The following is a 19699-nucleotide window of genomic DNA, read 5'->3' on the forward strand; positions in this document are numbered from 1 at the left end:
ATGAAAATGTGACATTTCAGTCCAAGGGAAAACAAATATATATATATTGGTCTCTATGTTACTAAATCTATTTATAATCCGAATGATTCTGTATCTTATTTTACATGTAAATAGTAGCCCACTGCAAATACATTAAGCTCCTTTCCCTTGCCTGCAATTTGGTACTTAGCGAAAGTTTAAAAATGCACCTTGAATCACCTATACTCTGTCCCGGATTTTTGCTTCCACCACTTTTCGCTTGATAATTCGATAGTATTAAATACCTTTGTGCTTAAACTACGTTCATCCACTAATAAGAAAAATGTCCAGATTATCTGTTTTGAAACGCCTTCTCTACCGCTTCAGGTTTCAATACACATCCCAAAATAGAAAGTCTACGAAGATTTTGCATTGTATCATTCATTAATAAGCCCAGATAATAACATTGAAACATTGTGCGATGTGTCCCGAGTAATTCCAAATGGAAAAAAGATGTAAACATTTTCCATTATAAATCTCCTTAAGAAACTTGTTTTCGTACCTGTAAACTTTTAAGAGTGAAATGGGATAAATTGTCGATGAAGATATCTTGGATATTTTCAGTTTGATCGATTTCAACTGTACAGTAAAACTCGTTTAGTACGAACACGGATATTGCGAATTCTCGGATATAACGAAGTGTTTTTAAATTCCCGGTAAAATTCTTAACAAATAGTAGCAAAATGTTACTGTTATAACGAATTCGGATATAACGAATTTACGGATATAGCGAACTCATTTTGAGTCCCGTAGAAGTAAATAATAACGATATTTACCACTTTTATAACGAATTTCTTTACAGAAAAAAGTTTACACTACCATTTAACATAATAGTTTGAATGAATTTATTTTCATTAATATTTTTTAATTCATAATGCAATTATCAAAGGTATCAAAGTATCGATTTTTATTTTAAGCCTCAATTAACAAAATTTATAGTCTGCTGAAAGAAAACATGTTTATAGCGAATTCGCTATCGTTATTATTACGAATTCGTTATACGGTTATAACGAATTACGGATATAACGAATTAAATCCATTGGTCCCTAGGACTTCGCTATAACCGAGTTTTACTGTACTTATTTCTACAGGTATGTGTATGCGATAAGGCTATTAAATACCACCGTATTCTTGGAAACAAATTCTGAAGTTTTTATTTACTCATTCATAATGACCATTTAAACATGCAGTTTGTTTTTCTACTCAAAGTTTACATTCTGGTCCTTGCTGCTAGTGTATAGATAGACCATAATTTATTCTAACCTTCGACCCCCACTCCCTTATATGAATTGACTTAATGTTTTCAAATATCAAATATTAAAGGGGGCGGGGACAATCACATGAGTCACATGTTGTTATTTAAACATCAAATAAAAATTAAAATACAAAAATGAGAATTTTTGACCGGCCCATCTACAAACTATGGTTTGACCGTCAAGGCCAGTTGGTCCTATGTCGTTTTTCTTTTTTCACATTATGGAAGAAAAACAAAAAAAAAACTTTCTTAGCGGCTTACATATTTTATTTATACAGAAAATCTAGCATTACATAAGCCTACTTGGGAACAGCACCCATGGCCTGACAAAAGTAGAGACTTTGGTAGTGAGAATGCAGTGGACGGTATGTATGATGATCGTGGAGTTGGAGGTCAGTGTACAATATCTGATGACGGCAAATACACAGCAACATGGAGGGTAGACCTTGGGAGAGTTGTCAGCATCAGTCATATTGACATCTACTATAGGAAGGATAACCAAAGTACGTACTTATAAAAAACATCTTTAGAAATTAAATTCAATTAACACATATACACATGCGTTTATATCTTGGACAACATAATTGATAATGAAGATAATATGCACTGGATGAACAATCCAGTTTAAGCAAAACTGAAACTATATGGAAACCTTGCTGAAACTTGAAGTTAAAGTTTCCTGTATAGTTTCCGCAATGCGTTAACCCTTAGGTTTCAGTCAGCTGAAACTTTAGTCTAAGATTCCTCATGGTTTCTGCAATGCGGAAACCAAACTTAAACTGAATTAACAGTTGTGTAAATTATCATGGGGATATCAACCAGTTTCAGCATTTTTTCGCTAGGTTTCAGTATGCAAAACTTTAGGTTAATATTCCAAATGGTTTACGCATCTCTGAAAACATTACTAAAATTTATTTGATTTGAAAAGTGATATATTAATTATTTTAGTAAGCTTAAGTTCAGTTTCAGCATTCGTAAATGATTTGATGTACAGTAAAATTTAGCGTTACTGAAACTTTATGTATGCATAAAACTTTTTAAAACGTGGAAAAAAGGTTATTCTCAAGTGTAGTTTCTTTGTGACATTTTTTTAGTTTAGTTTAGTATTTATTCTATATGAAAAATGAACTGATTACTCTCTCTCTCTCTCTCTCTCTCTCTCTCTCTCTCTTACGGAAGCCCATTTAGGACCTATCAAAACATATTTTTGAATTTGATATAACGAATTCTTGAATTTGTTAAAACGAATTTATATCGTTATAATGAATTGTTGAATCCGGTATAACGAATTAAATTTGTTATAACAAATTTTAGGAATTTGTTATAGCGAATTTAATATGTTATAACAAATTCGCTGAATTCGTTATTTCAAAATCTGTTTTAACAAATTAAATTTGAAATAACGAATTCTTGAATTCGTTATAACAAACTAAATTTGAAATAACGAATTCTTGAATTCGTTATTTCAAAGTTTTAACTCGTAATTTCGGTTTTTTAAACTCGGTTATAACATATTTTTACCCAATTTGTGTCAACAAATTTCATGTTTTGGGGAACAAATTAAACGGGGCGGACTTCATTTGTCCCATATCGGCGTACGACGAAATGCGCCGATCAAATGATCGGCGTTAAACCACGGTGTAGTACCTAAACGGCTGCTATCAGTAAAAAACAGCGTTTGGTGTTTCTATTCGAAAATTGAACGGTTGCTAGTTGAAAAAAGCATGCACGAAACGCATGGATCAAGCCACAAAATTGACGAAAAATGTACCCAAACCATGTAAGTGTTTGAATAATCCGTGTGCACGGAACATGTAAGTTATTAGTATAATATTTTATAAATGTAGTTTGGAAAACAGTCCTATGAATAACAAGAAATAGAGAAATTTCCTAGGTCGGTGACGAACTAAAAGGCTGTTACAACCAAGTTTTAAGCTGATATTTTCATCTACAAATCATAGTTTGTTTGTTCTGTATTATGAAAAAAAGCATTTATCTATTATGATTCATTAAGTAATACAAAATAAACAAGCAAGTATATTTTGATCGAAATAATTTGACAACAAATGATTTTTTAAAGTAACGGTTGCTATTTGAAATACTGATATGTTCGCACCGGCTATAAACTGAATACGATGCACCGACTACTATATGAAACTTTTTTCCAGCTAGAAAAAGAAAAACAAACTTATGGCTGCACAAGCCTAAAAAATCTAAAACACATCACACAGAATGTGAGACCACAAGTGCTTCAACGATTTCAACTCCATCAAATCGCGTTCAACCATGCAGCTCTAATCTACGAAATGCACCCTTAAAAGCCATGATTCCACAGTAACCTATGACATATTAAGTCTGTCCAAAGCTACTGTTTCTTTCACCTTTGAGCCATATTTTTTTTTTACAAAATACACATAAAGAGAATAAGAAAATTTAAAATCAATAAAAAGAAAAATATTGAATATTTGTTAATGGAGGGTATCCCTTTTTTACCGGGAGATTTTCACAGGAATAAAAACAGATTTCTAATGGAGATTTGTAATTGGAAAATCTGATATCTTATTCCCATTCGGAAGAGTCTCAGAACACCTTAACATGATTTTCTATTGATATCATATGGGTATCAGAGTTCAAAATTCACTATATATACCGGTATACATCTCAAAAAATGCAAGTTAGAATTTCCAAATTGCAAAGTTAAAATTTTTGTTACTCGCAAAAATTTATGATGTACTACTGTATACAAGGAAATATTCGCCCGTTTTTTTTTCGTCCCTTTCGCCTCTTTTGTCAGCGGGCAAGTACTGCGCAAACATTAATTAACCTCATGCGGAACGATACTATTTTCATGAAATGTAAAAAAATTATAAAGGATGAAATGTGTACATTTATAGGTAGGTCATACAGGTAAACAGTCTCAACTTCTCGGGCACTGCTAGCTCACAACACGACGGATAGTAAAACATAAAGTATTTAAATCAAATTCTATAAAAAAAAAGGGGGGGTGTCATGAACGACTATGTAATACATTCCACAGTCAGGTGCATGAGGATGGGACCTACCCCCCCCCCCACCCCCTCACCCACAACAACATTCATCCCACATTCCCCAGTTATTTTTTCATCATTTAATTTTTTTAATTATATGTTGATGTATTGTACGCTACACTAAAAATTCAAAATTAACGCGAAACAAGCTATATATAAAAAATATACCAGTGGTATATATTTTTTTATACATAGCTTATTTCGCATTATTTGTGATTTTTTTCTAGTGCAGCATACATCAACTTATAATAAAAAAAATAATTGATGAAAAAATAACTCGGGAATTGGAGGGAGGGGGAATATGGGGGGGGGGGGGGTCCAGTCCCCAAGCACCTGTGATACATTTGAGGTGGTTTCGAGCTCTGTTATAAAAATGGTCGGAGAGTTGCGAAAGTCGTATTTTTAAACGGTTACTATAGAATAACATATTTCAACTGTATGATTCAATGCATATACATGGATGTTATTTCATTGAGGTTAAAAAGTGCACATTTCCAATAGAAACCGGTGTCGTTGTCTAATAGTAGCCGTAACATACGGCTTATCGAGTAAAATCGTCATAGTTTTTATACAAACATAGAAAATGGATAATTCTTGCAATCAAACTATTCTGTGTACAAATATTAAGAGATCAGTCGCTTCAATTTAAAAAAAAAACTTTGATTTTGGCGCAATCATGTCCAAAAATTCGACTGCACATGTGCCCAAATCAACGACAGTTATTCACGAATTTAAGTCAATTCTTCATCTTGTATGTAGGTAGCTGGATATTTTAATGTTGAAATGTGTGTTGCGTTCCGTAAGGGTTGTCAAGTTTGCAGGTTAATTAAAATCTTTGAGAAAATGAGCATTTTGTTCAATCTGAAAAGAAAAATACTTGCTGTGTCGGACATCTTTTTCAGCTAGTAACCGTTTAATTTTCGAATAGAAACAGCAAACGTCGTTTTTTTTACGGATAGCAACCGTTTATGTACTACACCGTGTAAACGGGGAAATGGTATTAAATGAAGTAAATGTAACCATAGTAACAGATGTAACAATTCCGAAAGACACCTTACTTTATCAGCTTTGCTAGAATTCCTACATAGATAGAAACAAAATATTTAAGAACAATATGTAGCAATGCAGTTTCACCAAAAATACAATATATACAGATTTGTTTCGACGGGTTTCTGTGCAAAATTCCACAAATTTGTTTAATTAATGCTATCAATTAATAAGCATGCTAATTTATTAACATATATGTGCATTTTTCATCTCATTACATCTCCAAACCGTGAGATTACGCCATACTTAAAAAAAAAACCGGTCTGGAATAAAATTGATTTAAGAATTAGGAATCATTCTTTGAGTATTACTAGTCTCAGGTGATTTTGGCCGAGACGTGTTTTAATCAAATAAAGCTCGACGGGATGTATGATAGATATGACCACGCTCTGACCGAAATTATCAACTCATAATATTCAAAGAATGATTCCTTATTACTTTAATATTTATATTTATATAATTTCCAATTTCTACACTTTAAAACAACATTCTAAAACCACTGTTTTTTAATGAATAACACATGCAATGTATCACTACGCAGCGCAGCCAATACTGTTTTTCGGTTATGCTGTATGACACGCTCATTTTGTGTCGCTCGTTTTTTATGAAATTATTGGGCTGGGTTATCACAGTAAAGGACACTTAATAATATAAATATAATAGTTTATATGATGTAGCTAGGCATTATAACCAGGATATGCGCAAGCGTGAACCAACTTTCCATCAGAACGATGTATAGAATAGGCTATTTTTAGGAGTTGATTTTAATCAACTCGCCTACATGTATGCAGTTACTCAGGCAAACCGTGAGTGAAACAGTGTTTGGACCTAAGTACAAATCAACATTGCTGACAACATTTAGTTATAATCGATAAAATCGATTTCATGAGTTATTAAGCATTGTTTTTCAAGGAAACTTATTTATAGATACCTTGTAAATAGTTAGATTTTAAATGGTACGAACAATTTAGATAATTTTTTAAGTCGGACATTTTATATATTCCTACGCCAGAACTCGCACCAAGACGAGATTCTCTCTTGCTTGTCGGTGATTAACGGATACAGCTGAGTGTCTGGTTGAACAAGACTAGAGTCCAATTTTGCTTGGATCCATACAATTTCTCATAACTGTTCCGATTACTGATACGTAGTTTGATAAAATAGATATTTGATTATTATACAACATGATTCATATTGGATTTTCACGAAATTCCTGTGGAAGAATTCATATTATTAAAAATGTGCGTAATTCAAATACATATAGGAAAGTACTTGCCATGCAAAATAACATATAATTGATTTAAAAATAAATAATAATCGATAAAATCAATTCCCATCAGTTCTTCAGTACTTTGATTTTTTATAGTACAACCAGGCACTATAACCAGGATGTACGCATGCGTGTACCGACTTTTCGGTAAACGTTTGGGAGGAAATTCGAAAGCTGTTTGGAGGAACTTCGAACTGATATTCGCGCAATTTAAAATCATATAGGAAAATTCGAAATTTACATTATAATTGTTCATTAAAAGAGATACGAATGTTGTGTACATTAGATTTACACCAAAATGTTGTATAAATATTAGTATTTGAGAGAACAAAAAAGAGCAATGTTACAGGAAAACAACAGACACTTAGCATCGTAGGGAGAGGGGGTATGAAGTGGAGCAGGGGCATGAGGACGAGCTAGACTACCCCCTTCTGCACACGCTTTCTCGCACCAAACATTTTTCTTAAATTTACATATAAAAGGTGAATTAACAAGGAGTCCCCCGCCCCTAATGTTTTTGGGACCAGGTAAAAACTAAAATGAAAGGGAGGAAATAAACTGTAGAATTGAGGTTAAAGGTACGCCTTTCCCCATACTCCTACGGATTAGGATTTTTAAATGTTTTAATAGCATAGTGTATGTATCACTAGGGTCAGTGTTCGTATCACCAGCGTCTGTATACCCATAACCTGGGTCAGTATTACGATTATCAGGATGTCTATATCTATTACCAGGGTCAGTGTACGTATCACCAGGGTCTGTGTGCCCATCATCTGGGTCTGCATACAAACAGCCTGGCTCAGTGTACGTATCATCAGAGTCAGTGTATGTATCACTAGGGTCAGTGTTCGTATCTCCAGGGTCTGTATACCCATAACCTGGGTCAATATTACGATTATCAGGATGTCTATATCTATTACCAGGGTCAGTGTACGTATCACCAGGGTCTGTGTGCCCATCATCAAGTCATTAGAACCCATCATCAGGGTCTTAATGCATATCACCAAGGTCAGTGTTCGTATCACCAGGGTCTGCCCATTACCAGGGTCTCAAAACCTATACTGTTATAGGTATTGAGACCCAGGTGATGGGTATACTGGCTCTGGTTATGCGTATACATGTACACACTCTTGTAATTGGGTACACTAACCTTGGTTATAGCAACTTATAGGTAAACTTACCCTGGTGATGGGTATACTGATTCAGGATATGGGTATACAGACGATAGTAATGTGCACTCTGGCCCTATTAATACTAGTATAAAAACCCCGGTGATAGGCATATAGACCCTGATGAAACGTACACTGACCCTGGTGATAGGCATTGAGACCCTGGTGATGGTACGTGGATTTCTGGCTATGGGTAATCAGACCCTGGTGATGAACACAAAGACACATTGACCCTCGGGATATGTATTGAGACCCTGGTGTCCTGGTGATGGGTATACTGAATCTGGTTATGCGTATACAGACCCTGTTGATACGTACACCGACTCCGGTAGTACTTACTCTGACCCTGTTAATATGTACTCTGACCCTGGTGATGGGTATGCAGACCCTGGTGATGGACACATAGACCTTGGTGAGGGGTTATGGATAGAGCTACATGGGGTCGGTGTTCTGACCACCCCTACCCCTCCCTAATAACCCCCTCCCCCTGAAAAAAAAAAGAGAAAAAAATAAATTATCACTCTCCTCCTAACCTTAAATGTTTTTATATTGAATTTAAGCGTAGGTGTTAATGGAACCTGGTTAATGGTATATTGTATGAGATACAGTATTTTTAGTTTATATTTAAACCCAATTCTTTTTACTGGTATATGTTAGGAAACCGTAATATTTTGTTCAGGCAGGTGGCATCGTAAACAGGGGGTGGGATGGGAGAATCGCCAAACAATTCTTGACATGCGAAAAAAAAGTCTTTAAAAAAATCGAAAATCGGACACGGTGGTGGTAGCTATAGAAATGCTAAGTTTACCTCAAACTTAAATTTCACTGTTTATTTCCTCCCAGTCACTTTCAATTATTTACATGTTCAGAAAATGCTAGGAAAGGGAGGGGGCAACTGCATGGGGACAGGCCTCTCCCTACTACCCAACCAACCCACTCGTTTGAAGCTACGTGTCTATTTTTTTCCTGTAACATTGCCTTTATTGTCTTCGCAAATATTTAATTATTTTTTTTAGTGTAACCAAAGGTACATAACATTCCTATCACTTTTAATGACTTTATGATATAAAAGTCGCGTTTTTTTGTTTTGTTTTTGTTTTATTGGCACCTGTCATCAGTTCGAAGTTTCTCCAAGAAGCTATTGAATTTCCTCCCAAACGTTTAACAATCCCGATGGAAACTTGGTTCCCACATGCGCACATCCTGGTTATAATGCCTGGCTATGTCATATAAAATATCATATTTATATTTTTCAAGTGTCCTTTACTGTGATAACATTACAAATCAATTTTGAAACCTATGGCCCAATTATTTCATAAGAAATGAGCGACACAAAATAAGCGTGTCCTACAGCATAACAGAAAAACGGTATTTGCTGCAATAATACATAACATGTATTGTATGAAATTTCCATAGTGTTGACCTTGTGACGGCACTGAAGCCTTGTTATCGCCTAATTTCATTTTCTCTTGATTAGATTCCTAAAAGAGGTAAAAATAGGCACTTTGAAGAGGTGTAACTCCATTTGTTTGCATCGATTTCGATGCGGTTTTGCATTTAATTATGGTAAATAAATTCTATGACATAAGTTCAACATTGGCTGGGCTGCATGTACCGTTTTATAAATCAGCATGCTCAATAATTAATAGCATTGACTAAACAATTTTTTGGAATTTTGCGCAGAAACCAGTATATCTGTATATCATGCACAATATTTTTGGTGAAAATGCGTTGCTACATATATAGCAGTTCTTAAATATTTTGTTTCTATCTATGTAGGAAATCTAGCAAAGCCGATAAAGTAATAAGGTGTCTTTTGGAATAGTTACATCTGTTACCATGGTTACAGCGACAGCTGTGACAATATGTTCCTCCACTTTTGTTCTTACGAGAGTTTACTTCATTTACCATTTCGCCGTTTCGTCGTACTCCGATATGGGACAAATGAAGTCCGCCCCGTTTATTTTGTTCCCCAAAACATGAAATTTGTTATTACAAATTGGATGAAAATATGTTAAAACCTGAGTTTAAAAAACCGAAATTACGAATTAAAACTTTGAATTAACGATTTCAAGAATTTGTTATTTCAAATTTAATTTGTTAAAACAAATTTAAAAATTTGAAATAACGAATTCAGCGAATTTGTTATAATATATTAAATTCGTTATAACTAATTCCTAAAATTTGTTATAACAAATTTAATTCGTTATAACAGATTCAACAATTCGTTATAATGATTTTAATTCGTTTTAACAAATTCAAGAATTCGTTATATCAAATTCAAAAATAGTTTTTGGTGGGTCCTAAATGGGCTTCCGTATTCTCTCTCTCTCTCTCTCTCTCTCTCTCTCTCCCTCTCTCTCTCTCTCTCTCTCTCTCTCTCTCTCTCTCTCTCTCTCTTAAATAAAATAAAAACAAGCAAAAATCATATATGAATGTGCCTAATCGATATTTTTTTATATGCAAAATGAACTGATTTTCTGTCAGAGGTGAACGAAAGACTGTTACCTAAAATGTACACAGGACTTAGCAGGAGATTATGCCTGTAGCCCGACAAGAATTAATTTTTCAATTTGTGTGTATCTTAAAAAAGTAAAGTTAATTGGTAAAATTATCAATAGGTAAAAAAGACTTTAGTTGTATATGGCTTACATTTTAAGATTAACTGTTTTACTTACAATCTTTTTATTTATTTAATAAGACTCCTTCTTAAATCCTTTATCACTTTAATTAATAAAACTTGATGTACTAATTAAACAAATGAATCAAGGTAAATTTGTTAATGCAACTTTATTACAAACCATTATACCAAAAATATTCTACAACATGAACTTCAGAGTTTATTTTTTTTTTCTTCAAAAAACATCTACACAGACAAAAAACCCAGACACGAAGCATCCGGTTGGAGGAGAGGTGGGGGGGGGGGGGGGGGAGGTGGACTCCCCCCACATTTTAATTTTTTTTAATTTACAGACAGAAAATTGTAAAATCTTTGAGTCCCTCTCCCCCTTTTGGAGCAGGTAAAAACTGACTCGAGGTAAAAATCAGGAAAATCACAGTGAAATCGAAGTTGTAGTAGGTAGTAGGTGTTTGCATGTTCCACACCTCCATCCCCAAGGATAAGGATTTTCACGATTTGCAAACTTGTCTTTTTGCTTGAATACAGATGAGTCTCACCCCCCTTCCATTCTAAAAAAAACCTTCCTACTTGCCTGCATTTACATGCATTATAAACATTGACAAAACATTTAAAAGTTTATACATTAATTAAAAGAAGCATGTACTCACAGGCACGTAGCATTTTTTCTCGCCCCAACCATAGTTATTAAATTTAGATATGAAAAATTGAATTGAATTAACATGGAATTGCCCCCCCCCCCCTCCCCCAACTTTCAAAAACGATGCCGCAGTATGTGCCTGAGTCATGCATGTTAATTACTTCCCAGCATTTTCAATATTTAAGTTTAATACTTTTATATTTGTAGGTATTTTTTACGCATTGTAACATCGTATGATCAAGCAGTGCATATGTATAACTGTAAAATAATTGTCATAAATTTATCGTACATGTAGTTGTAAATTGACAAGCTTTTCACGTACGGGTGAACCAGCCCATCCGTCTTAATCACCGAGATAATCAAATAATCGGTCGGCATTTAAATATACTTAATTTATGATTGTGAAAGCGGAAATTGCTCTGTATTGGACATAACAATTTACACACCACTATAATTTGAATAAGACAGTGGATGTACTTATAGAATCGAGGAAAAAACTACCTCGTCAGTAACCTATTTATCATGTTTATGGCTCCATCATCTTGAGTTTTGCAAAACTATGTGTACAAATAAGATATAGTTATAGACAAAAACTAAAACATATGTTATTACTTGTACTATCCAATTATTTTAATAATAACGTATATGCCTTTTAAAAATTGTTAACAAACAGTCGACCGTTTAGCGTTTTGTTTGACACGTGTTACAATTGTAACAAAAAATAATAATTTGTCGTATTTAACCAGGAAATAGTAACTCTAGCAGTTATTCAAATTATCCAATGATGCATTTCTCAAAGATTTAGCGGGTGCTGATTGGTCAGTATTGGCGCCCTTTTTATTTTCGGCGAGAATGTGAAAATGAACAAGAATTCATAATGTAAAAATGAAGAATCTCGCTTAGACGTAAATCCCTTTTAAACGGGATTTGATACCCAGAACGAAGAAAATATATCAAGGTAATTAACTTCACAATATAGAAACTCTCGATGAAATTCTAAGCTCATATCATTTCTCATCAAGATATCGCGCCATTTATCTGGCGTCGTATATAAAGTTGAAACTTCCAAGTTTCAGTAGGTTTCAGTTGTTGAAACCATTTGGATTCGTAGACAGCTTAAGTTTCAGCACTGCGGAAATTTCATGAAACTTGAAGTTTCCATGCTAAAACCTGTCAGAAACCTCAAGTAACCTTAAATTTCCGCAAAGTTTCCGAAGAGTTTTCGCAGCGTTGAAACCAGATTTTTCATCCAGAGATGTATATTGGAAAAACCATAAGCCGTACAATTGTACAAAACTATTTAACTAGGTCAAATACCATTGTAATTGTGTAGTCTTTAAAACTATTAGACAATGTCACAAGCTGTACTTGGTTTAAAACAACGGATTTGTAACCCAAAAGAAAATATGTGCTTACTTAGTATTTTGATTGTACGTGCATATACCAAGTAATTAAAGTATTATTATTTTTTAAATAATGATGTTTATTTTATTGGAATTTATAATCCAATCTACTTTTGATCCCAGGGAACTTTGAACAGAATTTGATTTTGTGGGCGGACTGTATATTCATATCTATAAACTTAAAGAATAATTCACAACTTCTAAATAGAATGCAATTAAATGTGTTTGCTCTAATAAGGTTTGTAATTATTCTATGAAAATAAAAAAATAAAAAACTCGAACTCGAGTTTACAAGATTCTACATGTTTGGCACGGACTAGCCTAATCATTTGAAAAGTTTAGAGATATATTCGGAAAACACCTATTTAAAACTGAATGTAAGTAGGTATCTAATCAAAGTACTGAAATACTGACGGGAGTTAATTTTATTGATTATTATTTATTTTGATATTAACAAATGTTATTTCACATAGTGAATAGTTTCTGAACTCATTCAAATAATCACGCACATTCTTTTTTTACATACATTTTCGGACTTTTCCATCTCGAATTCAGAGCTAAAAGCAGAAAACTCCATACGAATCACGTTGTATAAAATTTATAGAATTAACGCCATCAAACTCTACGATGTATTATGTATCAGTTTTCAAAATATTTTTGGAAAAGTGTTTAAAAACAAATGATTATAAGGTCTAGTATACGACAGTACTACTTTGGCGTAAAAATAAATTTAACTCTAAAAAATATCGTTCGTACTATTAAAAATCTGAGTATTTTAAAGGTATTTTAAGGACATTTCCTTGAAAAAAAATGCTTCTTAATAATAACATTGAATTTATCGATTATTCTCAAGTACAACATTCTTCAGCGGTGATGACTTGTGCTTAGGTTCAAACACTATGAGAGTTGACTAAAAACAACTCCCACAAACATCAAACTTTTTTACAGATTACGTACCTAGCAAATGGCGTTTTTAAATAAGTTCAATAAAAATTTCAAAAGACGTATTTCTAATAAAAGATATTTTTTTTGTTTCATTTCAAAGCAGCATAAATCAACAATGTTCTATTATTCAGTGGCTCAGTTAACTAAACAGCGTAGGCCCGGCGTAAGCTAACTGTTGACGTAAATTCGGATTTAAGTCAAATATTTGGACTAAGGTCCGTTTACTCAATGGTTTAACTAAGTTAAGCCGAAAATTTACGCACAGTAAAATGTTAGTTGTAACTTTGGGCATAAACATGAAATGATTGCTAATTTTGTCGTTAAAAATATCGGTGCTGACCGTAATATTTAATTGTATAATAATTGTTCTGTCAACGTCCCTTGCTGTTTGATCAACTTCATATGAAATTTAAATAATAGAGAGTTTTGATAGGCGGTATCAGTTCTTGCATTGAAACTTTCTTACTATGCTTCACATGTATACACATTGTTTATACTTGCACTTACATGTTAAAACTACATGTTTAGACATACAATCATTTATTTGTATTCAATGATTTGATTTTTATTTCATATTTTTAGTAAATTGAGCAATGGATAAAGCATAAATTATACTTGTACGATGTATAATAAGTGCAAAGGTGTATTTGTATAAGAAATGTGAAGCATTTCATTTTTATCCAACTTCCAGACAAAACATATGTGAACATGATATTTTGAAATTTAAAACTCTCGAAATAGTTTTTTTTGCTTTCATTTTCCCCTTTTGTCATTTCATATTTGATGGGTGAAATATGCCATGCTCAGGTAGTTAAAGGTATATAACAAATGAATCTTTCTGCATTGTTAAAATGTTATCATCAAGATATAATGATAGCACCAAATGTGTTTCAGAATTTTCAAAAAGACTTTAATTCTGTTTAGATACTGGATAATATATTTATCATACAACCAAGGCAAAATACTGACGCCAGTTTTAATCGAACTTTTTTTCGTAGGTTACATACAACTACTCAAATAACCTTTAATTTATACAAAGCCTAATTTAATATACTAAATATACACCCAAGTGTACTTAGATGTTGAGTTCACCATACATCGGACACATGCATCTTTACCTTGGCTCGAACAACTTTAAACATTTACACATAAACGTGCATGTACTTTTGTATTTTCCCCCATTTTTTTCCGATATTAGAACTGATGACGTTTATTATTATTGAGAATTTTTACTATGATATTGTCAAAAATATAACAACATAGGCATCGTTAATACACCATATATAGAAACTTTGTTACAACAAAAAAACAATTTGTAATAAAAAAAATTAGCCTTGGATTTTTTCTCTCAGGGGAACACAAGACTTACAACAATCACAAAAATACAAATGACATGTTTCTATCCTTCTATCTATCTAGATAGAGGTCTTTTTCTATTTACTAAGTATCTAAAATCAATTTATCTGCAATATCTGTATGTGCATGTTCATGTGCTCGTTTTCAAGGACGTACATGTAGGACTCGCCTTAACTTAGTCCGATACTAGTATTACGATCAGGTGAACGCCTCTTAGTGAAAGGCAATTTACACTGGACTAAATTTTGATGAACGCCCCGAGGCCTAACTTAAGTTTCGTTGTATCTTAAGCTTTCTAATGTTTTATTCCCTAAAAGGTATTGAAATCTGTAATGCCCATAATTCTGGAGATTGCACTTTACTTTGAAGTGTGTCATACCCGTTAAGTGTTTTATAAACAAGAGTTGCATTTACTAAGCGTTTTTTTTTCTTCTTAATATCCCTTTATCATCATAATTATTAATCTCTGCATAAATGTGTTCAATTTGCTTTATAAATGTATTTTTATGCATACAGATCTTTGAAAGTATTTTTGTAGTTCATGTAAACGGTGTTGTTTATATGTTTAAAATTTATTGTTCAAGTTATTCAGTTAAACCTTAAATTGTTGTTTGTTTGTTTGGTGTTTTTTTCAGATCATACTCAAAATATACAGAGAATGGCAGGCTTTTTTGTCTATGTATCCAACACAACCTCTAAAGACAATGGCTATCTCTGTTATCATGATGAATCAGCCGACCAAAATATGTTGTCATTGGACCACCACATCAACTGTTCTCTTCAAGGACGACACGTTATCTACTACAATGAACGTAGACATGGTGTTCAGTATCCTAACTTCTATTCAAAATATGCTTTTAATGAACTGTGTGAAGTAGAGGTATATGGTAAGTAGAGATATCTCTATTATATAAAAAAAACAATTAACTGAATGAAAACTATTTTAATTTAAACTAAAACATCATGACTAAGTGTTTCTCAGGTATTATTATCATTTTATAAGTACTCTCGTAGAATAAAAAAAATCTTCAGCATACAATAATAATTTATCTTCTTTTCTTACTCATAAATTAGGGTGTAATGGAACATATGGAGACGATTGCTTTTATCCATGCCCAAGAAATTGCCAAGACAGGAGTTGTGACACCGATACTGGCCACTGTTCTAGTTGTGTCTCAGGATACAAGGGTCCAATGTGTAACCAGGGTATTTTTTAAGAATAAATCCCCTTTTAATGCTTTGGTGCTCTGGGTTTTGTTATATATTTGATGGATTTCTTTTCAATTTTTAAAAATCAGAAGAATACATATTGAATATTTACCGATAAGATTTGCAATGCACTTTGTTAATATCTAAGATGTTTAGCAATGCAACTGCGTTGCCATAACTAACTGTATTTATCGATTATGTTATATAAAAAAAAAATAACAAGGTATTTTATTTTAAGATTACGATCGTAATGTATATTTTAAGTTCATTCAGTATCTGTTGTCTGAGTGTGTTTTAAACTCAAAATTCTTTCTTACATTTTATATTTTATTTGTAGAGTGTGATAAAGGAAGATATGGAATAAAATGTCAATATAACTGCAGCCGCCATTGTGAAGAAGAATTTCATTGTTATCATACCAACGGATTGTGTTTAAATGGATGCGCTCCTGGTTATAAAGGACCTTTCTGCAATATTTGTAAGTATGTATATGTACTAGCTATGAAGTAACATATAGTGATACAGTAACAGTTAATAGAATAAAATTGCATTAGTGGTTAGAACTTAGATTATAAATGGTATTAGTAATTTAATCACCAACAATGTATGTAGCCATTCTTTTTAGATACAGTTTAAGATAAGATCGCTAATGGTCAAAATTCTCATCCACTACTGGCCTAAAATTGAAAAAAAGAACGCAAAACAAGTACTCAATTGGCTTATTATGTGGTATAATATTGCTTTAGACTCGTGGTTCTTTAATGGTTAAATCATATCATTATTGGTCAGAGTTCTGATAGCTTTTGTAAATTTATATCACTAATGGATATCATATCATTAAATGTTAATACACAGCTACTTTTTTACATCAAAGTTTTATGGTTAACATTGTGTGGCTGATAGGAAAGAAAAATAGCAATAAAAACTAAGTTTACATAACAAGAAGATGTATCCTTGTAGTTGAGAAACTCGCCTGTCAAACTCCGAAACCTTTACATTATTGTAAGCACAGTATTTTATTCCCTCAAATCCGACACTTACAAAATAACTTTATTATTATTATAAATCCACATAAATGTAAACAAAATAGTATTGCATTCTGAATTATCTGGCATGTATCTCTAATTATAACTCGAGTGGTTTGTTGTTTCTTTAATTTATAAGTATTTGAGAATTAAAATTAATACGAACTTAGGATTTTGTTTAATGTCAAAATTAATAGGTTTGAGGTGTGAAAATGTTTTGCAATGACTGAATTGAACATTTTAGTTATTAAACTGTCAACTCACTCTTTTTATCAATATATAATTTAAAGTATTATGACTAGTTTTGTTAAATTGAAAAAAAAATGACAACAAACCGTCACACAATCTAAAAACCCATAAAACGAAATACAAATTCAAAGAGCAGAGCAACATGGACCTCCAAAAAGATAGAGGTAGGATCAGGTGCCTAGGAGGAGTGAGTATCCTCTGCTGACAGATCACACCCACCGTGTGCTCTTTGTCGTTATTTGGAAAACAAACCCTGAAAAGTCCGTAGACAATTTGGTGATTAGTTATGGTCTAACAATTAGTATGAAAAACGTCAGTCAGCATGCGACCCAGTGGACGATTGTATTTGCTGAAAAGGTTGTTGTATCGACCATAGAACTTAAGATAAGATGACTTCAAACGAGACTGTTGATAGTCCTGTTTTATCAACTTGTCAGTAGCTTGCCTCGCCTTAGAAACTGTTCATACGAAGAGCATGCCCTTGCGTATCGATTAAGTGAGACAAAAACACCAAATGCTGGTGATGAAGGTATACTGCTACATATGTAAGGATAGTTGGCTATAGAAAAATTGAAGTCATCGCGTTTATCATAAAGTTTTGTTGCTAGGTTACCATCAATGTCCATTTCCAGTGAGATATCCAAATATGAAACAGATGACTCAGACACTGTGGTATTTTTTTTTACGTTCACTGTGATATATACTCAGTTTCGATTTCTGAAATGTATACACAATATATTAATTTAGTAACTTTGCATTAGCGAAGAGACAATTTGTTTAAAAATACTGCTGCTACTATGACACCGCATCTTTTAAAAAATTATAGTTTAATGCTTTTGTAAACAATTAATTCACTTTCTGTAATTACAAATGTAATATCTCAAATTCACCAGTTTACAATATGCCATTGGGTAAGTTCAAAGAAATGAAAGAGCCAATGTAACGGCCATAACATTGAATTTTGATTTTCGCTTTTACGATGCACTTGAACATCTGTGGCGTCATTTTAAAACTCATACTAGAACCTGTCTGTGTCAGCGTGTAATAAATATCTTTGCTTTCTCTACACTATACAAACAAAAATGAGTGGAATGTTAATACTTATTTATGACTTCTGAATGTAATTTAGTTTACACTACTATATCAGTTAATACATATACTGTTGCAAAGATATATATTTTGTTTAAATTTCCTCGTTTTACTTTCCTGTATATCATAAGAACAATACATACATTTCTAAATATTTGTGTTTTGTTATCTATACTACTATATTAAAATAATAGACTCGGATTTTTGGTCTTTAATACCGAGAAATCGGAAGAATACTGTCTTTTGTTTTATGTATTTAAACATCATTGGTACTTGAAGATTACCAATTTGTTTCCATTTTTTCTCAGTTAAGCTTCGCTAATTAATAATCTACGAAAATTCCTCACAAAACCCCGGAAATCACCTGGATATTTTTGGATTTTACAATCTTGCGCTCGCACAATACATTCACGCTACAGGGATATCTAGTTTATGTTTCCACAATATCACATTTACATGAATAAACTCAGAAATAATACTACAAATACGGGTAAATTTTCATTGTACTTTAAATATATATTATGTTTATATGTATTAATGATTTCTGTTGAGAGAAAGTGTAAAATAACAAATATATATTTCAACTAAGTACTTAATTTTGTCTTCGTGATGACAAAAAATATTTGATTACATGCAAAAAAGTTACATTATATTTGTTAGGAGAGTGAAGAGAGAATATGTTTTTATTTTTTAAATGAATAATGTCCTTTGGACCCAGTTTTACAAAAAAAAAATACGTGTACGTTGGTAAAAAGGTGTTGAATTCTTCCATTCAATGGATTAAAATTTCTAGTTCATAGGTATTTGCAGTCTCAAAAAGGTTTTTTGTGATGAATTTGATTGTTATTTTCAATGCAACTTCATTTACTTTTTCCTAAGTCGTTCCGGAGAGATTCTGCAATTTCCTGTTACATTACGGGTATAAGGGAGGCATTCTAACTGTGGTTAGGGCCTTTCCCGAGACAGATAATTCAAACTAAGAAAAGTGCAGTAAAATTAATAGCATTATTGTAGGTTTATATCTTTGTTATGTAAATAAGGTGTTTCAATGTACCTATTCAGTAAATGCCCGATACGCAATGTCAACCCCTGCACGCACGGGTCAAAGTCTAGTATTTTGAAAAACAAAAGACTTTTACTATTTCAGCATGCGAGGAACCATATTTTGGCATTGATTGTTTACAGATGTGCAGTAATTGTTTAAACCAATCCTGCTATCAAGAAACTGGCGTATGTAAGTTCCAGGTAATGCATATGGATTAATTGCTCGATTTATTCGATAAAAAATTAAAAACACAAACTTGATAAAGCAAAAAGACCTGAACACATTTCATTCATA

At 32.7% G+C, this 19699-nt stretch overlaps 1 protein-coding gene across 1 annotated transcript; it reads left to right on the top strand.

Annotated features, from left to right (window-relative positions):
• The first annotated feature begins 1408 nt into the window (after positions 1-1408).
• LOC128174493 (multiple epidermal growth factor-like domains protein 10) lies at positions 1409-19623 on the top strand. Its single transcript, XM_052840037.1, has 6 exons — positions 1409-1457; positions 1552-1776; positions 15424-15675; positions 15863-15994; positions 16335-16475; positions 19508-19623. Exons 1-6 carry the CDS (start codon positions 1409-1411, stop codon positions 19621-19623), a joined length of 915 nt encoding a protein of 304 aa, XP_052695997.1.
• The last annotated feature ends 76 nt before the right edge of the window (positions 19624-19699 follow it).

The sequence above is a fragment of the Crassostrea angulata genome, chromosome 2 (assembly GCF_025612915.1).
Source record: "Crassostrea angulata isolate pt1a10 chromosome 2, ASM2561291v2, whole genome shotgun sequence".
NCBI classification, from domain to species: domain Eukaryota; kingdom Metazoa; phylum Mollusca; class Bivalvia; order Ostreida; family Ostreidae; genus Magallana; species Magallana angulata.

Coding starts and splice junctions, on each gene's coding strand:
- LOC128174493 (XM_052840037.1), top strand. CDS start 1,409: ATGAGAATTTTTGACCGGCCCATCTACAAACTATGGTTTGACCGTCAA. Junction 1,777..15,423: donor CTATAGGAAGGATAACCAAA/GTACGTACTTAT, acceptor TGTTTTTTTCAG/ATCATACTCAAAATATACAG. Junction 16,476..19,507: donor AGGACCTTTCTGCAATATTT/GTAAGTATGTAT, acceptor TTACTATTTCAG/CATGCGAGGAACCATATTTT.